The sequence below is a fragment of the Eublepharis macularius genome, chromosome 17 (genome assembly GCF_028583425.1).
Source record: "Eublepharis macularius isolate TG4126 chromosome 17, MPM_Emac_v1.0, whole genome shotgun sequence".
NCBI classification, from domain to species: Eukaryota; Metazoa; Chordata; class Lepidosauria; order Squamata; family Eublepharidae; genus Eublepharis; species Eublepharis macularius.
Window position 1 is genome coordinate 30292896 of NC_072806.1, and position 21654 is coordinate 30314549.

General features: G+C 46.1%; 1 protein-coding gene across 1 annotated transcript in view; it reads left to right on the plus strand.

The window, feature by feature from the left end:
* PIGL (phosphatidylinositol glycan anchor biosynthesis class L) overlaps positions 1-21654 on the plus strand; it is a 59333-nt gene that overhangs the window by 18915 nt on the left and 18764 nt on the right. The window contains exon 3 of the mRNA XM_055001291.1: positions 14446-14536. Within this exon, the coding sequence (XP_054857266.1) occupies positions 14446-14536 (91 nt within the window). The remainder of the gene's footprint in view (positions 1-14445; positions 14537-21654) is intronic.

Below are 21654 nucleotides of genomic sequence, written 5' to 3' on the forward strand. Positions count from 1 at the left end.
AGCAATGTGCCTGTGCTGTTTTTTGTTTTTTTTAAGCAGGCCAAAAGTCTGCCAGTGATGAAGGAGGGAATGGGAAATGGGAAGGGATGCTGTGGAGAATCACCCTTGCATTGTTGCAGTGACAACCAGTGCATTCAGAAATTGTCCCTGTGTGGAAACATGCTGAGTTCATTGTAAGGCAGGTAATCAGTTTTTTAAATATAGCCTTGTATAAAAGTTTGCAGAAGTTATCCAGGCCACATCTATCTGTTCATCCTGATCTACACATACAGCCAAACTTGGTGGTAGAATGAACTGTACCGCTTCAGGCTGTAGGTGGAAGGGCTCAACAATTTTGAATGTAAGGAGAACAGGATCTAGCCTAGGGTGTTATCAGCTGTGCTGCTTTTATGCCTGCAGGGAATTTTGTAATGTATGAGGGCATTCAGAAATATAAAACCACCACCCCCTCCATAGAAGCCTGCAATCTGAAGCAGTGCAGTTTATTCTACCTCCTCTTTCTACAGCATGGATAGGACACGCCTCAGTCCTGTGTGTCCAAAAATGGGGGGGAAATGCCATTTTGTAAAGCTTCTCAACCTGGTCGCTTGGATGATGTTTATTCACCTAGAATTCTGCTTTTCAGAGACCTGAAAAAAACGAATCCAGAAGGAACTGTTCCTACCCAGTGAGGTCAGCATCAATTGCAATTTCAGCAGTAAACATCTTTATTCCCACCCCCGCCCCTCCCCTACACACTTTTTTTGTTCTGGTGGTTGTCTAACGGGTTAATACCCGACAAAACACAATTTGAATAAGAGATGGGAGCAGGGCAGCCAAAGGATTTGATTCTGCAGGAAAGTAGGTCAGCGGTTTTTCATTATTGTACTCGGCCAACCAAATGTGGTTTTCATTTAGGAGTGAACTTGGCTGACTCCACAGATGGTCAATTCTTCTCAGAATCCAGTCCTTAACCATAGCCTAGTACATGGACTGAGTGAACTGAAGGCAGGCAAATATTTAACTGAAAGGAGCCAGGGTGGAGGGCAAAGCTGGCTTCAGCTTCTATCTGATACGGTCATGCAAACAAATCAGACATAGGCCAGAGTGAAGGACCAAGTGGCATTACCCCTCCCCTGCCCCATCCTATCTTCTGGGAACCAGCTTCAGAAGAGTTAAAATGGCTGCAGACTTCACCGGCTTTGCTGCGGCCTGACACTGACGTTCTCACAGTTCAGAGAGACGGCTTCTACTCAGCAGCTGCTGTTCAAGGGCCCTGCTAGCTATAGCTGCCCAGTGTCTCGGTTCTCCTGTTTTCCTCTTAGTCAATACGAGCAACAGAGTAGGGACATTCAGTAAACCATGCAATATGATATGCAAATTTGCAGAGACTTGAAAACAAGCAGAAAGCCGATACAGAGCTGAAAAAACCAGATATTTGCATAACTGCATAAGCAATTCTAAACTTGACATATTAAACCATGCACAAACTACCCCATAGAATCGTATTTACAGCAATAGACAGTACGCAGTAGTGTAGTCTACAATCCCTATTCCTTTTTCAGTGCATCTCTTTGAAATCACTTCCTTACAATACAGCCCTCTTATCTGTGTAAAAAGCTCTCCTGAATAACTGAGTTTTGCACAGTTTGCAGAAAAAACTGGGAGCTCTCCTAACCTCATCAGGCAGGCCATTCCATAAGGTGCGGGCCACTGTGGAGAATGTGCATGTACGTGCAGTTGTTGATTTTTCCCATTTGCGGAGTGGCACCTACAGAAGGCCATGTTCAGATGAGCGAAGCTGCCATGGTAGATCATAAGGAGAGAGGCAGTCCTGTAGATATGAGGGACCAAGGCCATGAAGGGCTTTGTATTACTGTGATAGCCAAAACCTTGAACTGAGCCTGGTAACTAGAGCAGCTAATGGAATTATCCTAGAATGGGAGTAATACACATGCCCCACCTAGCTCCTGGCAATAACTGAGCTGCTGCGTTCTGCACCAACTGGAATCCGCATGAAAATAGCACATTATATTCAGTTATGACATAAAAGAAACAATTGAATAGGGAACACCAGCAACAAAAGACTCATAATGATCTAAAAGAACAAATTCAGACATCCCTGTTTACTCACAAAAAAACAGGATGTTCCTTCCCTTCCACTCCATCCCCTCCACACCCCACTGAGCCTTCTTGGAGGCAGCTCAGGTAATGGGGTGAGAATATAAATATAAATACAAGAATGTCCCTATTTTCAGCTGTGAAATGTTGGAGGATTATGATGTTTAATGTTTAGAAAAGCTCACAGCGTTTATGGTTTTTCAGGCTGAAAATTTTATTTCCCATTGCATAGACTCTTGTGTTTTTACAGACTTGAATATGATTTAATGGCTCTTTCAGACTAGTAAAAACATCTCAACGGTGTACTCAGCCAAACCCCTCCACCCCCACCCGGGTGTTGGCAAGGAAAATCCTAGACCTTTTAAAATATATTACGCAAACAGATTTTGGTTTGAAGAGCTGAACAAGGCAAATTTGAAGCAGTACAGACAACAGACAGGCAGGGGGGAACCCGCTTGCCAGTAATTCCTGGAAAGAATGGTGCTTCAGAACTATTCCCCACAGATGGGGATGTTTTAGGGGAGGGGGGAAATGCAAATGTGTGTTTTAGCCTGGCTAACTTTCTACCTTGAGAGAACCTTTTCCCACAGAGATTGGCTTTCCCAGGAATCTCTGGGCATCAGAGAAGGTGCCGGAATTATATTACAGGAAGTGCACCCAGTTAGCACTGGGGCACCATTCCCACAGGACTGCCCACAGCAGCAGAAAATCATTTGTGGTGGACAATCTGTCTCTTGGGAACGCTTCTCTCCTATTTCTGATCTTCTCTGAGGCGCCGGAGGAACAGAATGCAGATGGAAAACCACTGCTTTGACCCAAAGAAAATAGTGGAAATGAACTGTCTGCCATGGAAGCTCAGTGTGAATTAGAGCTACTAACTCCTACTGATTTAACAGTGATCATACTTAGTACTCGGTTCATACAGCTTGGGCGGGGGGAGGGGTTGTGGCTCAGTGGAAGAGCCTCTGCTTTGCATGCAGAAGGTCCCAGGTTCAATCCCCACCATCTCCAGTTAAAAAGGATCAGGCAGTAGGTGATGTGAAAGATCTCTGCCTGAGACCCTGGAGAGCTGCTGCCAGTCTGAGTAGACAATACCGACCTTGATGGACTGATGGTCTGAGTCAGTATAAGGCAGCTTCATGAAGTTACTATGGCTGCATCCAGAAAGGGGTGTGACAGTCTACGTTCTCTGTGGCAGTAACAGCAGCAAGTGGCATGGGAATGGGTAGGAATGCTGTCCTGTCCACACACACCCATTGCTATGCCACTCGCTGCTGCTGCTCCCCCCATTCTTTTTTGCAAAAGCACAGATGCAAAGGCAATTGCACTGAGACCCCACCTATAGCCCATAACTCCACCCCCAGGCTTTCCCCTCATCCCCCCCTTCCTGGCAGAGTTATGCTGTAATGATAAAAAGCAACTCAGCTGGGAAATGGAAAAAAAGATCTTAAAAGGGCTAAAGGCTGCGGTGGGGGAGGTGATAATGTGTGGCAACAAGCTGCCCTGTCCCTGACTGGTCTTGGGCATGCATTGAGTAGCCTCTGCCTGCTGCTAGTGCCATGAGGCACCTTTCCCAAATTAGTGTTAGACGTCTGGAAAGGTCTGGGGGGGGGAGGGGGGAGTGTTCCCGTAAGTTGAAACAGAAGTCATGTGGCAATGGTGGTGCTGTTTCCAACAGACTTGGTAAGAATAACTTTAAACTTCCATAGCAGATCTCTTTGTAGGGTTCATCTTCACAAAAACATTCCATCTATGTAGGCAGGGCTCATTTCGAGGAGGAACACACAGGAATGCAGTTCCAGCAGTTCCCCAAAGAGGTCACATCAGGTGGCTCCGCCGACCTGACTCAGCCATTTGGGCCTGTTTTGGCCTAGATTGGGGCCAAAACATCCCGGATCGGGCCTCTGACGGGTGGTGGATCACTCTCCCGCTCAGCAGCGGCCCGATCCTGACCATTTTGGGCCCCTTTTTGGCCATTTTCAGCCCCTTTTTGCCATTTTGGGCCCAATTTCAGCCCTGAATGGCCAGGACTGGGTCCAAAACAGCCAAGATAGGTGATGTCAGGGGGTGTGGCATATGCACATCAGTTATGCTAATGACACACTTCTGGTGATGTCAAGGGGTGTGACATATGCTAATGAGTTATGCTACTGAGTTCCTCCAGCTCTTTTTCTACGAAATGATCCCTGTATATAGGCTTCATGGGCTAAAGGCTAGCGTAAGTACCTGGCAGCAGGAGAGGGGAGGGAGGAGGACAGGCTCACTCCTGGTGCAGCTGAGCAGACAGTCTCCGCTCCCCGCGGGGGGCCTGTGCCATCAGTCCACAAGCTGTGTGCACTTCGGTGTTTTCAGCAACCTTTCGTCTGGACTTTGGACCGCAGAGGAAGCCTTACAGAAATTCAGCAGCGCATCTTTCTGAAGCTTGTCAAAGGCCACAGAAACTGTAACACTGAATAAGGGCAAGATAGATGTTCATCTTTAAAGTTCAGAGTACACAGAGAGTATCTTGTGCCTTGGGCACCTGCGGCACACTCCCAAGCAGAAAACAAGCAAATACCCAAATAAAATCTAGAAAGCAGTTTCAGATCCTCCCTTGCTTCCCCGCACCCCTCATGCGAATGCTTATGCAAGATTCTGGGCTATACACAGTGCACACATACCGTGTCCCCCACCACACACACACACACACACACACAAATAGTCACGCTGCCGGGAATCTGAATGTTGCTTTTGATTAAGGTCTTCATTAACATTAGGACCTCTCCACTTTCCCCTGTCCCCCTTTTTCATTTAAAACCTTTTATGAGACAGAGAGGAAGGAAATGTGTAGTGATCCAAAGAACAACATGCATCAGGGAGAGGGGAAGAAAAGGCTTCGTGGGTCTCTGTACATTCATTTTTTTAAAAAATCTTCTTAACACTTATGAAAGGGATCTTCTAGTTCTCATGGCTGCCAAGAGAGCTTTCACAGTGCTGCACAGTGCCATGTGAAGAATCAGCTGTAGTAGATAACCAGGGTTTTTTAAGCAACATTAAAGAAAAAGAAGATATTCTTTAATGTATAGACCTCGGTCATATGAGAAAGAGCCAGAACTTCTTACAGTTGTTTTGCTTTTATGGAGAATTACTGATAGAAAATCTATCTGATGGTTTTCTGTCTTGTATTCTTCTGATTAAAATATATTTCAAAGAAGAGTATATCTGATGCCTGTCTTTTACCTGTCATGGATTCCTTTTGAATATGTATTTAGCCTTTGCTTTGTGATGGACTCCCTTTGCATATGTATTTAGCACATTATGAATGTACTTCATTTCAATAATTATCATTTTCAATTTGTTATATTGTCTCAAGGATTTTTCTTTATGGGTAATGTATCCTGTCCATTATAATTGTACAGTGTGGTACTTTGTAGTACTTTTCGTCTTTTAGCTTTCCACACGATGTCCCTCTTTGGTGCTGTACGCAGTGTCATGTGACATTTTAGATGCCAATGGAGTGGCTGAATTAGGTTTCTACTGGGGGAGCCTGACACCTCAGCTTAGTTCTTGCTCCAGTCCTTAACTAGCAGAAGCAGAATTATGCATTAGTAAAATTGGAATGAACTGTGCAAAACATCATTTGGCGTGTACTAATTGCAAGATTTAGCTTCTCTTGGCAACAAATGTAATTTTGTTTTTAATGCAGAATATATACCCAGCCGCTTGCCCTCTAGTCCTTAAATGCCAAAACAAGTAGGGTTTTTTTCTCCGCCAGACTGCCATTAGCTTTCTGTTATTTATTTGTTTTTTAAAAAGCCTACCATTGCTTGGGATGGCATATATGGCCTTCCTCCCTTCTGTCTTCATAAGAGCCCTGCGAGGTAGGTTAGCCTGGGAGACACAATTCCCCGCTGCTGGATTGTTTTTTAATAGCAGGCAGTGCAAAGAGTGCAGAGACTTCCGCTGGGAAATGTGAATCTTGTCCCCAACCCTTCCTTGCCTGTTTTTTGAAATGCTGCCAGGAGCCACCCTCCCTCTCTCCCCTTTGCCCCCATGTGACTAGTGTAAACAGCTCTTGCGAAAGCTTGCCTGTAGTGGGCCAAAGTTGAGGAGCAGTATCACAGGGTTCCTGAAGTAATGGAAGCGCTGAGCATGCTGGAGCTGCCCTCGGGGTTAATTGAGAGAAGAGGGGAAGAGGGCCAGTTCCTACAGCAAAGCCCTTGGGGTTGCATCATATTTGCATTAAAAGAGGGAAGGAGCTCAGAGAGGCATCAGAGTAGTGAAAGAGTTTCAGCAGCTGCACTCTCCACATGGCAGCCCCCTTTCAAAGACAGCAAATGTGGCACGGTGTGGAGGGGGTAGTAGTACATTGCATTTGGATCAGAGAGACGGGTCCCACCGGGAACTTAAGAAGAGCCCTGCTGGGTCAGAGCAAGGGTTTCTTTAGCAGGCTTTACAGCTGTGTAAAGATGTCTTTGCAGAGTCCACAGAGCAGGACATGAAGGCATCACCCACACATACACACTAGCTCTGTTCATACTTTATAGTGAATGCATGTACAATCTGTGTACAGTGTACGCTTGATTTTTGTTTATATCTGTTTTGAGTGGTTTTTATGTCAACACATGTACAACTGAACATGTGATCAAAATAGTGCATTTATCCATTTGTTGTTGTTACGGTACACAGCTTCTAAGAGGGATTCCTGAGAGGGATGCTCCATTTAGCAGTAGTGACTAATAGCTGTTGCTGAAATGCTATTTTTTAAAAAATAACATAGATGCATTCATGGGTGATTGGCCTTTGCATGGCCATTAGCTGAAATAAGTACAGAGCACTCTTTTCTCTAAATACCCAATGAAAGTATGGCCATTATGTGATTCTTGTAAGATTTTCCGACACTGTTGGAAACAGAACGCGGGATCAGGAGGGCTTTTGGTCACATCCAGTGGAGCATAGATCCAGAGGAGCTAGCCGTGTTAGTCTGTAGTCACAAAATAGTGAAGAGTCCAGTAGCACCTTTAAGAATAACCAACTTTATTGTAGCATAAGCTTTTGCGAACCACAGCTCTCCTCGTCAGATGCATCTGACGAAAGCATAAGCTTTCGAGAACTACAGTTCCTTATCAGATGCATCCGATGTGGAGAACTGTGGTTCTCAAAAGCTTATGCTGCAATAAAGTTGGTTATTCTTAAAGTTGCTACTGGACTCTTTACTATCCAGTGGAGCGTTTCTCACATACACCTTCAGAAGTATACACAAGAGAGGTCCCCCCCCCCAGTTCAGATGGCCCATTTCTGAGCATTGCATGCTGCTTATATATGGTAAATATGTGAATTTATATTGTTTTTAAAATATATTGTTATCTGTCTTGGAGATCTGCATTAGGGTGGAAGGGCAGGATATAAACACTCGAGTTAACTTATACATAAGTTAACTAGAGCAAAGAAGAAAGCAAGGTTAAGCTTGGAGGGCAAGCAGTGGAATAGACAAAATAAATTATACACTTAGTAATTTATGGAACTCACTGCCACAGGATGATCCCTTGCTTAAATTACTTTAGAGGAGGATTAGGCAAATTCAGGGAGGAGGTGTGGTTTATCAACGGCTATTAGTCATGCCCAGACCTAGATGGCCTAGACTAGCCTGATTTCAGAAGCTAGGCCGGGTTAACCCTGGTTAGTACTTGGATGGGAGACCACCAGAAAGTCAAGGGTTGCTATGCAGAGGCAGGCGACAGCAAACCACCCTGAACATGTCTTGTCTTGAAAACCTTAAGGGGTTGCCAAAGGTCAGCTGTGATGTTATGGTGTTTTCCACCAGCAGCATTAGTCATGCTGGCTGAATTGGACCCCCTTGTTTGGAGGCAGTCTACCTTTGAATGCCAGTTACTGGGAAGCAGCAGCAGGGGGAGACAGAGGCTTCTGTGCTCCTGCCCGTGGGTCTTCCATGTCATCTTAGTTGGCTGGTGAGGGAAACAGAATAGCTAATTGGTCCATGGAAGCATGGCTGATCTTACAGAGGTCTTGAATTTCCACAGGGTGTCAGGAAGACCTCCTGCCCCATCTCTCATCCCTCTCTCCTCAGTGGGGACAGGATTGCCCTCCCTTGAAAGACTCCTCCCACGTCCCTTTCACCCTGTGAGATTGTGAGTGTTTTCAGTGCGCTGCCTGTGTGGTGTTCTCGTGCAGTGGACGTGGTGTACCATCCAGCTGGTGGTTAAAAAAGAAGGAGGGAAAGCAACTTGGAAAAGAAGACACTGAATTGCTGTTCCTTCTGACCAGCCGCTAGCCCTGCTCTGCCAGGAGGGTGGATTTCCTTCCTGGCACCATGAGAACTGGCAGGCAGGAGCTGCAGCTCCTGGATTTGCCACCCCCAGCTTTTCCCCACTGCAAACAGATCCAAACTAGATGTTTGCTTTTTTAAATAGTTGGGTTTGGGTTCACAGTCACACAGCAGCTGCAGGGAATAGCTATTAAAAATAAAGCAGAGCTGGTTTGGGCTCAGAATTGCCACCATGGGACAAAACAGTGCCGGGGGAAGGGAGTTATGCCCCTGTTTTTGCTGCTCCATGTTTACAGAATACTCAACATGGAGCAACAAAACTGGAAAATAACGCGCGCCCCCCCCCCATGCTGTTTGGGTATAGAAAACAGTTGGGGGGGGCAGGAGCCCTTCCTTCCCGCACAGTGGTGTTTCAAACTAGCTCTGCTTTATTTTTTAATACCCATTCCCCACAGCTGCTGTGCGGCTGTGGAAAACCCAAATTGGGGAATCCAATCCCCACTCTTTAAAACAAGTGAACGTCTAGTTTGTCCCTCAGTCACCATTGCTGTAAAATGGAAGAAAAGCCCAGCTGGATCAGGGATGTATGTCAGGGAGCGGGGGGTGATTTAGCCTGGCATCCTGTTTCCAAGCAAAGCAGGAGTGTGTGGTTCTGGCGGCCCAGAAAATGTCCAGCTTCACCTCTCTTGGGAGCCAGCCTGGGCCTGGACCAACGATTCAAGAATAAATGCAGCTTTCCTGGTTGTGCCTCACCCGTACAGAATTCTGAGCTGCCTCTGCAAGAGCCCCTTTTTTCCAAACTAGCTTTTGCTCCTCCTGGTTTCCGTTCACTCGGAAGTCTCTGCCAGTTGTTCCAATTTGAAAGGGGGATGAACGTGGAATCTGTCTCCGCAGCGGTTTGTCCTCCCAATTTGTTACCAGGCCGCTGAGGCACCAACATCAGATGAATACTAGATTTCCCATTACGATAAGCAACTGCATCATCTCTGCAAATGCATATTAAACTCCCGCAGACATATCATCCATAATACATGAGAATATATTTGAATTAAATGTATCATTCAAAGGGAAATGCTTGAAATGCTTCCCGCAGGACGGAACAACCATGAAATCTGGAGTGGGGCTGGTACTGAATTTCATGAACACGCTATTTCTATTTGAAAATTTCCATTTCTGACAGGGGTTCTCCCCTCTCTGGGTATCTTCTGCTCCCCTGCTCTGATCATCCTAATGAAATTGCACAGAAATACTACTATAAAAACAGATGCCTGATTTTGCATCAGTTGCATTAAAAATTGTGTTAAAATGGCATGTGAACAGGATATAATGTATACATGGTGTAAAAATGGCATTAAAATGTCTTAAAAGAATTAAATGGAAAACCAGCAATTAACAAGCCAGAAAGGGTCATGATGACGACCAAAAAGTGAAAAAGCACCTTCCCTAATCTGCAGAGTTTCTGCATGAATTAAGAGGTGCCTTTGCAAGAGAGAGAGAGAGAGAGAGAGTGCTTGAGAGCTGGTGTAGGGTTAGAGTGTTAGAGAAGGAGGGTGGAAGCCCGAGTTCAAATTCCAACTCTCCGCAAAGATCTCTGGGTGACCTTGGGCCAGTTACTTTTTCAGCCTAGCTCATCAGAATGTGAGGATGAATGAGGGAGGTAGACCATACTTACCACCCTAAGTACCTTGGAGAAAGAGTGGGATAAGAATGTGATTGGTAAAACAGACACACAAAAGGCTGAAGCTGCCAAAAATGGCAACCACGCATCCCATCTCATGTTGGAAAGTCATGACATTGATGTATCCCCATTCCCTGGCTCCACATTATGAACCGTCAATGGCAGGAGGTGGAGAAATATGGAATGTTGTGACATCATAACGTGAGGGACATTCTCATGTCCTTGGAGGGGAACCGCTATTGGTGTTGGTTCCCTTACTGATGCGTTTCTGGCCACATCAGCCTTGAGATTGTGCATTCTTGTGCACATACTTGGGAGTAAGTCTCGCCAAGAAAAGGGGGTGTATACTTCTTGTACATACAGAAATGTCTTGTGCTGAGTAGACCTTGGCCCATTTAGACCAGAACTGACTGCTCTGGCGGATAGCTGCTTTTGGGCACCTGGGGGTTGAACAACACAATGCACTTTTCTTGGGAGCATCTCTTGATCCAGTCAACAGATGTCTAGGAATTCCATTCTCAGAATGTGATACACAGACACGTGGAGGCCCAATTCAAACTGAGACAGGAGTGTGCAGAAAGAGAAGCTTAAGCCAACCTGGAATGGCTCTTTGGGAAAACGGAACATGTGCTGATGGGTTACCTGTGAGTTTCCCTGGCAGAGGAACTACTGGCACCCTGGGGCTGTTTCAGATCAGGAAAATGGCACTGGAGGAGGCTTAAGCCCCAGGTGTCCACAATCTATGACCCAGATTGAGCCCCTGCATTTCTGGGAATCAAGTTGTGAGCTCAAAATTTCCAGACTGAGAGCCAAACTAAAAGTGACGTCTTACACAGGTTGGACACTAGTCGGCTTCCCCCAAGTTCTGATGGGAAATGTAGGCATCCTGGTCTTGCAGCTGTAATGGAGAGCCAAGCTGTAAAACCAGGGCGCCTACATTTCCCATCAAAACCTGAGGGAAGCCGACTAGTGTCCAACCTGTGTAAGACGTCACTTGTAGTTTGGCTCTGAATCTATCAACTGGACCTGGAAATATACCCGGGAAAAGTGCATTGCATAGTTAGACCCTCAGTCCTTCCCTGCTTTGTTGCCGGAGATTCCGAGTGGCCTTCCAAACATGAATCAGATGCTATGGCACTCCGCCAAACACCTTGGGTCCCGTTCGAAAAGATGAGTTAGGGGCAGAGGAAAGCAGTCCAGTGCAAGCAGTGAGAACAGGAAACCGGGCACGGGAGTGGGCCTCTTTTCCTACAACATTAAAATGATGGGATGCGTGGTGATCTTTGCAAGGCCACAAACTGGCACAGTGTGAGCTGGCCCAATGCAAATCAGCCAGAGCTGTGGTGGCACCATGGCGTCAAAGGTTTGCTGGCGATAAAGATGTGGTTCTTGTTGTCAAGGTTGCCTGTTTTAATAAGATGGTTTCAACAAAATCTCAAGAGCCCATCTGATTAAAATCAACCACATCCCCAGCACATAATTTGACCTAACTCCTGGGCTGTCTTGGGTTGAGCTGATCTGCAACTGGTTTGAACCCAGAGGAATGTACTCCAGCTTGAACTTCAACCTCATGTCAGTGGTGCTCTGCCTTTGCCCTCCCCCTTTCTGTAGCCCCGTCCTTTACATATATGTAGACTGGCTGTCATTGTTTAATCTCTCCAGTTTTACTCTGTGGTTCCTCTCTCGATGGCCAGCCTAGCGAGGCAGACAAACCCAAGGTCAAGAAGCAGGAAAGTGGAAAGGGCAGGGTCCTTGGAACAGGCTCCAGGGAACGTGCTAAAGTTCATATCACGCTCACTTCTTTATCTCTGCAACCTTGAGCGACATCTGGTGCTACGTTAACCCAATAAATACCAAATACCTTGTGAGCCCAACCAGCTTGGTTAATCAGACCCTGCTCAGTTTTGTTGTTGTCGGGAAGATCACTGCCACTACAGGACAAGCTTGGTCTGGGATTTCTGTTTCTGTTTTTGAATTCACAGCTCTGCTAATGTTGTTCACATATCTTTGTAAACCAGTTTTCTGCTTTGATCTGCTAATCAAGGCGAAGGATTCCCCCCCCCCTCTCGAAGACTCTGCTGTTCCTCTGCAGTGGTTCCAAAACACCGAAGAGAACATTTGGGTGTTCTAAGAACGAAGTATGAGTTTGTGGTTTTGGTGCAAGTTTGTGGTTCAGCTGTAATATGCAGGTGGCCATGACAACAGAAGCTGGGATGGCAGAAGCAGCAGCTATTTTGTGGTGTCGGAATCAGCTTTGGACTCCCACACCATTTTTAAAGGACCACCCAAATGACTCAGGCACCTTGAAGCAGTCTTAGAGCCGATTCTGTACTTTTTGAGTAGGATATTGTACCTCTGCTGATGGCACACTCTCTGGAATGTGTGGTTTCTCTGGTGAGTGTGTTTGTGTGTGTTTCATCCTTTCTCCAGGGGGCTAGGCATACAATGTCATCACAGGTTAATCTGATATTGGAATAGATTTGGCGGGAGCAACAATGATGGTTGGAGGTCCAGAAGAAAAGGTTGAAGGAACTGGGTATGTTTAGCCCAGAGAAGGGGAGAGTGGGGGCAGGATAGAGCTCTTCAGGTACCTGACAGTTGGAGTCTCTTGTTCTCTACACCTCCAGAGGCAAGACTACAACTCATGATTTAAGGTGAGGAGGGAACATTTTGGTTAGGAGAAAGTTTCTTATGTTGATAATGGTTTGACAATCAAACCAGTTACGGTGATTGGAGGAGGTAGTATCATAGAAACACAGAATCATAGTGCTGGAAGGGACCCCAAGAAAATTTCCCAAATTTGCTTTCTCTTGTAGCCATCTGTCAGGAATGCTTTTGCTTTGGATTTTCTGCACTGAGCAGGGGGTTGGACTAGATGACCCACAAGACACCTTCCAACTCTAGGTCTCTGTGATATGGTGTCTTGCCGAACACCACCCAGTGAGCATCACGGCAGAGAGGGATTTGAACTCTCATACCCCCTGTTCCAAATCTCACAATCTACTATGCCACAATGACTTTCGAATGCTGTGCCTCGTGACAAACTGAACTAACTCCTTTCACCCTCAGGACTCTGGGAATAATGAGCAGAATTTCTCTGGTATATTTTCACTATTAACTAACTAAAACTTCTGAGACTGTTTAACCCCCTTACAACATAGGAGGCAATGGCACAGGGCATTGTGCTCTCCCTATAAGGCTTTGGAGTTAATTTTGGCTTGCCGTCATATCGGTGTGCTCCCAGCGATTTTGATCTGCTGCCTCCAGCTGTTGGTTTCCATTGAACTAAGGTGACCTTCATCTGTCGAAAACTTGTTAAAACCTGCCTGGCTGCCCAGCAACATTATCCAAGGGAAACCTGGCACATCAGATGCACTGCTAATGTGGCTTTAGAGCACTGATTCCCAATTCTGTTTTGTGTATGTGGGGGAGGGGTGGTCCTTAAACTGTTGGGGTCCCTATTCTGGCCTCATTCAGGGCCCTGTTGTCGGTTTCAAGAAATGACAGTCAGATAAACGGTAATGTGTATTAGCAATATATGTATATAAAATATATTGAAATTAAATCAAAAGAGTTTTCAGCTAAACATTAGGAAGAACTTCCTGACAGAGCACTCCCTCAGTGGAACAGGCTTCCTTGGGAGGTGGTGGCAGGGCCGGCACACCCATTGAGGCCAGGTAGGTGGTGGCCTCAGGGCGCGGGGTGCCGGAGGGGACGCTGGAGAAGGCGCGGGGGGCAGGAGTGTGCGCCACGGTGCTGCAGCCTCCTAGCCCTCCCGCCCACGCCGCCACCGCCACCAGCACACGCCCCCGGCCGGGATCAGCAGCCGTGGGCAGGCGTCTGCGGCAGCGCAGGGCAACCGAGCAGCTGGAGCTTTTCCATGCCGATTGGGTGGTGTGATTTGAGTCATTGATGAGAACAGACACGGAGAGATAAATTGAATGCCCCTGAGGAAGTCATGTTGACGAAGAGCTGACTGGAAAATTTGCTAGCCACAGTTCTGGGCATTTCCTCTGCATTCGTGCTGGATTTTCATACTCTCCCATGTTCCATCTAAACTTTATGATTCTGTATGCTGCCCTCATTGTGTATAAGCCTGCATGACTCTCCAAATCAGCTCAACTGTCTCTATTGGTGGCTCCCTCTTACATCTGAAATCTACAGGTGTGAGAAGTGGGACCTTTTCCATGGTTGCACCTGTCTTGTAGAATCAGCTCCTCTTAACTTTGCTATTTATTTCTAAAGGTCGTAAGCGTGTGTGTGTGTGTTTTGTGCCATCAAGTCACTTCTGACTTATGGCAACCTTTTGAATGAAGGAATGGGCCTCCCCTTTATTCTTCAGTGTATGAGGAATTCCTTCTGCAGTGCCCATCTGTGCAACTTTGTTTTTATTTGTTCCCAGGGATCTTCCTGACCATCCGTCTGTCAAATGGGACACCAGTCTGCTGTCTACCCTGATCCTGAAGCATATTGAAACCAACCAAATCAACCTGGTAATAAATCCTTTGTTCTTTTCCAGAGTCTTCCCCCTCCCCAACTGAAACATGATGTGGGTGTGGCCAGTGGCATAGATGACTGTTAAAGGTCTAATGGCCATTCCCCGTGATAACTCCAGGGGGCCTCGATGTACTCATCTGAGCACCAGGTGCTGGTGTTAAGGGATGGAGGAGGAAGCTATCCATCACCTTCCTGTCCTGTTTGTGAGGGCATCTGGAAACAGGGGCAGGGGTGGACTGGTTACCAGCAAAGGCCCTCCTTACAACCTTATTCACTAGTGCTCTAAGTCTTGAACATGGAGGTGCTCTGGGAATGTGGATGTTCTAGGGAGATTGCTGTGTGCTCCCCCCTTTTAAAAAAGATAACATTAAAAAACGTTTTAAAAGCTGAAAATTAACCTGCAGTTTTTGTCATTAGCATCGGTGTCTCTCACAGTTCTGGCAAGTTAATGCTTTAATGACCCGACCACTATTTGGTAATAGCTGTGTTGGACCCAATCTTTGATTTGTCGAATGATTTGACCTCCCTTGACCTTCTTTTCCTTTAAGTGCTGCATATTGAGGGTTGCTCATAGTGGGAACTGGTAAATATCTACCTCCTTCACTCGCAAGTCCAATGAAAAGCTGGGAGTTCCATGAGCTTGGTCTTCAAAGTGAAAGTTTCTATTTACTGAGTCCAGTGAGAATGCAGGTGCTTTATAAGCATAGCTATTAACTCTTCCACCCGCACCATTTCCACGTTGTGTCTCAGCATGCTGCATGACATCTTGCTGAGTGTTTTGACTGACACTGAAGTGCCCTGAAGAGCACGCAGCGCTCCCTTAGCTGCCAGCATGCTTGGGTGAAAAGAATAGTATGGAATTGGTTGTTGGTTCCAGCAGGGAAGTTGGCAGGTTGGCCAAGAAAACTCTGGAAGCCAAATTTGTCAGCATCAACCTAATTCTACCTTTCTAGGACAGAGGTGAATGCCACCTTTGTGTCAGAGTGTTTGCTTCATGACACAGAGCCAGGTGCAGTGGAAATAACTACTGGTGAGTCGGAGGAACAATTCTTCCACTTCTGTTGCATGATAAACCATGCAGACAATGGGCTCTCTTGTTGACAGAATTCCTCAGTCGTCTGGCAATAACGAGACTGTCTACAGTCCCAGCAGGTTCTGAGAAGAAGCCGTGCTGGTATCTGTGTTACTCTCTTCTTCCCTCTCTTCCATGATGTCTCCTTCATTCTCTCGGCTGGCCTGGAAACTGGTGGAGCAACTCAATCACTCTTGGAGAGCCACATGGATGCATTTCATCTAAGCCCCACTATAAATACTGCCAATGCAGAAAAACATTAAAGCTACCAGGCTCAAAGCCAGAACTGATTTACGGACACTGGAAATTATTTCCTGCATGCCAGATTTATGAGCAAAAGCCGACAGCTATTCAGGGCTGTTGGATCTCCGTCTGGGAGAAAGTGTGTCCAGGCAGGTTGTATGGTTTTGGCAGTTGCTGGACAAACCCAGAGTGGCCCACCGCTTTCCGCCCAGCACCTACAGCAGAGCACCTACACAGGTTATCATAGATGTGGGGAAGTGATTCTGGGTTGGACTAACACAGCTCCTAATTTCTGCTATGCTGAATGGCAGCTTTCTTATGTGAACTGCAGCAGGGCCACGTCAAGCTGTATTAGGAAGTTATATACAAAGACATGTGAGTATCCAGTCCAGGCATCCTGAGGCCACTTGCTGGGAGCTTGGAGAGCAGCAGGCAAGACACCTGTTGGCCAAATAAGTGTAGAAGGCAAGACTCACAGTATCTGTGCTGAACGTGGCCAATCCACAGGCTTCATACAGCTTGCCCTTACTTACTGCTTGTTCCCTTTCAAGGTCTCAGTTCCAGCTTTAAACCCTTTGATTCCCAGTTGAACTAGACCCTTCATGATTTTGAAGGTCCTGATGTATCTGGAAGGTTACATGGGCATTGGTGGGCTGTGACACGACGTGTCAATACTGGAGGACCAACGTTCCCAAAGCCCTTTCTGGCTAGCAACATCTCCAACTTGGGCCGCCGGGTCTAGTGGTTGGCTCTTTAGACTTTGAACTGCGAATTTCTCAGGCCAGAGGGACAACACCTAGTGCTGAGACGTGCTGATGGCAGTGATTTTCTGATGACCTTCTCTAGAGTATTATAGGGACCTTCTCTAGAGACTCTGCAGAACTGGGGCTCAGTGTGGGCATTATAGGCAGGGCCATGTGTATGCCGGGATTCTGGTGGGGCATGAAGTTCAGCTTCCCGAGAATCAAAGTTGCTGGTCCCTGGTCTGCTCACATATGCTTGCAAGTGCATGGGCAACGCCTGTGGAAACCATACAGTGGCCGAGCAAGATTACCAGAAGCTGCAGGCAGCTTCAGTACACAGCTCTTGACTCCACACCACGACTAGCAAATGAGCAGTGGTTGAATAAATTGTGCAAAGTAGGGATTTTTATTCAACTGTGCTAAATTTCCATCATTTAGACAGTTTGCCAAATTCAGCTTTTTTGGCACAGCATTTGGGTTACCAAGAGGCAGAATTTTTGTTGCGTTTGTTTTAGCACATACAGCCCTAGCTCCAGGATGAATTTCATCTTGACGAGATGCCAAGGTCCCAGGTTCAAGACCCTCCCATGGGCTCCCAGGATTTGGTGCTCTTTGCCCTTGACCTTTGTGGAATAAAATGGTAGGTGGAGGAAGTGACGTGACTGAATGGCCAGTGGTAGAAGAAACAAGACATCTCTTTCATAGGAAGGAGTATCTTCATTGACTCCACAGGGCCTCATCGGCATGGATCTTTACCTAATGGACTATGTTGCATTGGTCCAAAAATATGTAACTTCTTTCTTGCAATGCCACATGTGCAAAAGGAGCTCAGATGGATTTTCCTTTCTGTTAGCGGCAGAATGGGTTTCCCCCACCCGTTCAAAAAGAATTTTGAGATGCACTACTTAGTTCAGCTGCTTTACCCGTTCCCACCCACAAAAGCCCACCTCCTCTGACCTCTAAGGGTCATTCAGAAGAAGAAAACGGGCAGGTCCTGTGACAGAGCAGGTGTAGAGAGGAGAATGCCACAGCTTCCATCCAACCAACAACTAACTTTCACATCAAGAGAGCCTCTCCTGTCCTGGCCTTTTGTTCCCAGAACTGGTCAGGCCTGTTCGCCAACCTATGGTATGGTGTGGGGGGAGCAGGGGCTCTCCCATGCTGTACAATTCAGGTCAGCTGTTTGCCTGGCTTCATTATCTGTCAGCTGGTCTGATGGAACAGATGTGGTTATTAAGCAGATATCATCTCTGGTGGCCCTTTAGTGATCCAAGAAGTTGTGTTGAGCCTGTCCTTGTCAGATGCTCCAACCCATTACTTATGGGCTAGTGACAGGCCAAAGACCTAGCGGCACAGAGGGAGAATGTGGTAATCACCCTTAGCAACATTGCCCAGACTCTGCAGCTAGTGGCACCCTGGTGTCCCCTGAACCCCCTGAGCCAGGAGATTCCGAGCTGTTTGTACAAGAGTCCCAGCAGGAATTCTTTGCCATCCCAGCTCTGACCAGAAGCCCTGGTGGTGCAAGGGAGCTAGTGCCTGATGCGCAAGTTTGAGCCCTGTGGTGGCTACCAGCCAATGGTGGTTAATCTTTTTTTTAAAAAATGAATTTTTCTATTTTACCACCTCCTGGAATGCTTTGTAGTCTCTGTTTTTTGACCCAGTCATGCAACACTTAAGCACTTCCTCTTCCTCTGATAAATGAGCTGTTCTTCACACGGGAAGAAGGGCAGGCTTTTGAAAGCAGCACCGTTTTTTTGGCACAGCCAGGTACGCATTCTTTATCCACAGCTAGCTTTGCTGGAGTGTACCGCAGTCCCTGATTCAGATGCTGATCTCCCCAGTTGGCTGTCAGCTCTGGCTTGGATCACCAGTGACACCTCCTGCAGTCTACCAACTGATGACCCAGCTGTCTCTTTCTGAGTTTCACCCACAGTGGGGACTCAGTTACCCAAACTGAGAACCTTACGTCTAAGGCTGGGATCCAGCACAGTCACTGTCTTATTGTGCGCTCATGCCCAGAGCCGAGGTCAGCCCAAACCAGATGCTGGGAATTTATGTATGTATTTATTACATTTATATCTTGCCTTTCCTACAATGGCATACATCGTTCTGCTCTTTTCCATTTTTATCCTCACAACAACCCTGTGAGGTAAGTTAGGCTGAGAAAGAGTGACCGGCCCAAGATCACCCATCAAGCTTCCATGGCAGAGTGGGGATTTGAACCTGGGTCTCCCAGATCCTAGTTTGACACTCTGACCATTATATCACGCTGACTCCTTCATAACTGAATGCCCATTCCATATCTGGATTCAACCACTATTGAATCCAGCTGGGGCCAGATTTTGATATCGTCTAGAACACAGGCTGCAGCTTTGCCTCAAGGAGACCTCTCTGGATTTGGCTCACTTCTAGCAACTGCAAGTCTGGCCACCATGGGAGCAAGGGCTGGCATCTTATCCCTAATTTTGGGGGGAAGCACAGTGGTTTCTCATGTGAATGGGGGCTCAGGAGCATCGCCTGTGGCCATGGCTTCCCTGTGTGCTATTTAAAGCAGATTAACACAAGGTATGCAACTGCGTTCTGTGGTCATGCAAAAATTTCGAGTTCTGACGTGGGTCCTTCCTGATCAGGAAAAGACTGCTGTTGCCTTTCCTCCCCACCGACCAAGATAACAAAATTCAATAGATATATTGTTTGTAAAAATTGTGCCTGCTTCTGCATCATCCTTAAGGGCTTTAAAATGGTGCTCAACTGCTGCAAAAGAGAAATGGATTGGGGAATATCAGCAGCAAAAATGGTAAAAGGAAAAAGCCCAGGGCAACGACATATGGAAACAAAGAGATTCAAGAAACGGCATATTTGACTAGTAAGTAAGTAATTTATTATTACAGCACTTGGCCAGTACGTTAACCATAAAATTTAAGTGCACATTTTACAACCATTTGAAACATGAAGCATATAAGTATATACAATTTAAAAACATAATTTCCTAATATCTATCAAAATTTGTAAAAACCATATTTGACTATCCCTTGGTTGTTATTTCTGGGCTGGATCCTCCTTTCCAGCTCCCTTTGCTCAATTAGTAATCCTGTTCAGATTGGTGAATGTTACTCAGCAGGTGGGTTCGGTGCTGAGGTAGTAGGTTGCCAAACCAAGACCGAGCTTGCATTCCTGTCCTGAGGCCTGCCCTGCTGCCAGACAGAGGCAGAGGCCACACCTTACCATGGTTTTCTCAGGACTCTCGGGCTGCTCCCCTCCCTCCTCAAGTGGCACCTTGTGTGTGTTTTAAGCCCTTCCTCTTGGCAACGGCTTGCTGAGCGGGTTGAGAGTCTCTTTCATCCTCCCTCTCTGACCTTTCCCCCACTGCCTCCGGGCCCTGCCTTGTGCAACTGGGCCAGAGCTGGGAAAGGCTGTGTGTAAGCAAGGGCACAGCATCTTCCCAGCGTCCAAGGAGTAGAACCGGATGGGCAAGAAGTGAGGAAAGTTTTTGTCAACACTCGCTTCCTCCCAGGCAGAGGCTAGAGCAAAGTCAGGCCCACGGCTGCCACCCCCTGACCGGTGGGTGATGGCTATTATGTTGGAGCTGAGGGAGGTGCCATCTTCCTTTGGATTTCACGTTATCATCGGCCTCAGTTTCGTTCTGCTACAGGTTTTTGGCTGCCCGTGAAGATGCTTTAGTTTCTTCTTTTATGTTACTTATATGCCATTTTTCTGCCGTTCATACACAAACAAATGTAGGGAAATGTGTACATTTTAAGGGGGGAAACTTAGACCCAGGAAACAGAAAATGGGTTAATTTTTCATAAGGGAGAAGTATTTTTATTATTTATTTTTATTTATTTAGGTCATTTATAGACTGCCTTCCTCACTGAGACCCCAGGCGGATTACACAGTGTGAGATTAGAACATTCAAGATCAAGGACACTTCCATAAACAGTGCCATAGGGTAAATAGATACAAGTTTACAAAGCTATAGCCGTTAGCAGGAATCCAGTACAACATAGTGGTGAAGTCTATGGTCCCTAACTCATTAGTGAAGCATCGGAGACCTGCTCCCTACAATCCAGCCCTCCTAATCTGAGTAGAAAGCCTTTTTGAATAATTCAAGATGGCAGCAATCAGTGCTTGGCTAATTGTTTGGCTTCCCTTTGGATGAGAACCATAGGCAGTAAGCTATAAATTATCAAACAATTTAAAACAATTTAAACAGTTGAAAACAGTTCGTGGTTGCCATTTTCCCTCCTGTACTGCAGGAGGACTTTTTGAGTGCTTTTACAACATTTTTTATTTTTCAACAATTTTTTGATTTAACAAATTTATCAACAGTAAACAAAAGTAAACAAGTTTTAACAGTACAGGTAAATTGGTAAAACAAAAACAGAGAGAGAGAGAGAGAGAGAGATTTGAAGTGCCTACATGTAGCCTACAATAAAACGTACATATTTGGAGAGCCAAAAGTTTCACACTATTAAGGTTACAATAAGAAAGGGTCTATTGGATATTTTTTGCTGGGACCAATGTCTTCTGTAATCAAATGATCTAGTACTGGAAGCCAGTCTTCCCAAAAGTCTGATTGTATCATTGGCGATTCAGAACAACAGATTTGATATGTTACCTTCTCCATGTAATACTGGTCCCAAACTTTGTTAAACCACAGGGGTAGTGTAGGGGGTCTAGGGTCCTTCCACCTCAAAGCGATGGCTGTTTTAGCTGCAGCTAAAAGCATAGCCACCCTTTTCCTTATAATAGTGGGTATATCATAGCTTGACCATAAGTTAAGTAAAATTGTTTCAGGTTTAAAAGGAACTATAATACCCAACATTTGTTTGATAACAGTTGTTACATCGGACCAAAATTTGCTTATCAAAGGACATGTCCACCAACAGTGAATAAAGGACCCCACCTCACCACATCCTTTCCAACATTTGGGCGATATTATTTTATTGGCATAGTTAAGCTTCTGAGGAGTGATATACCAACGTGTCAAAAGTTTTTGAGATTGTGACTTTACAGAAATTAAATTAGTCTTAAATATTGGGGAGTTCCAAATGCT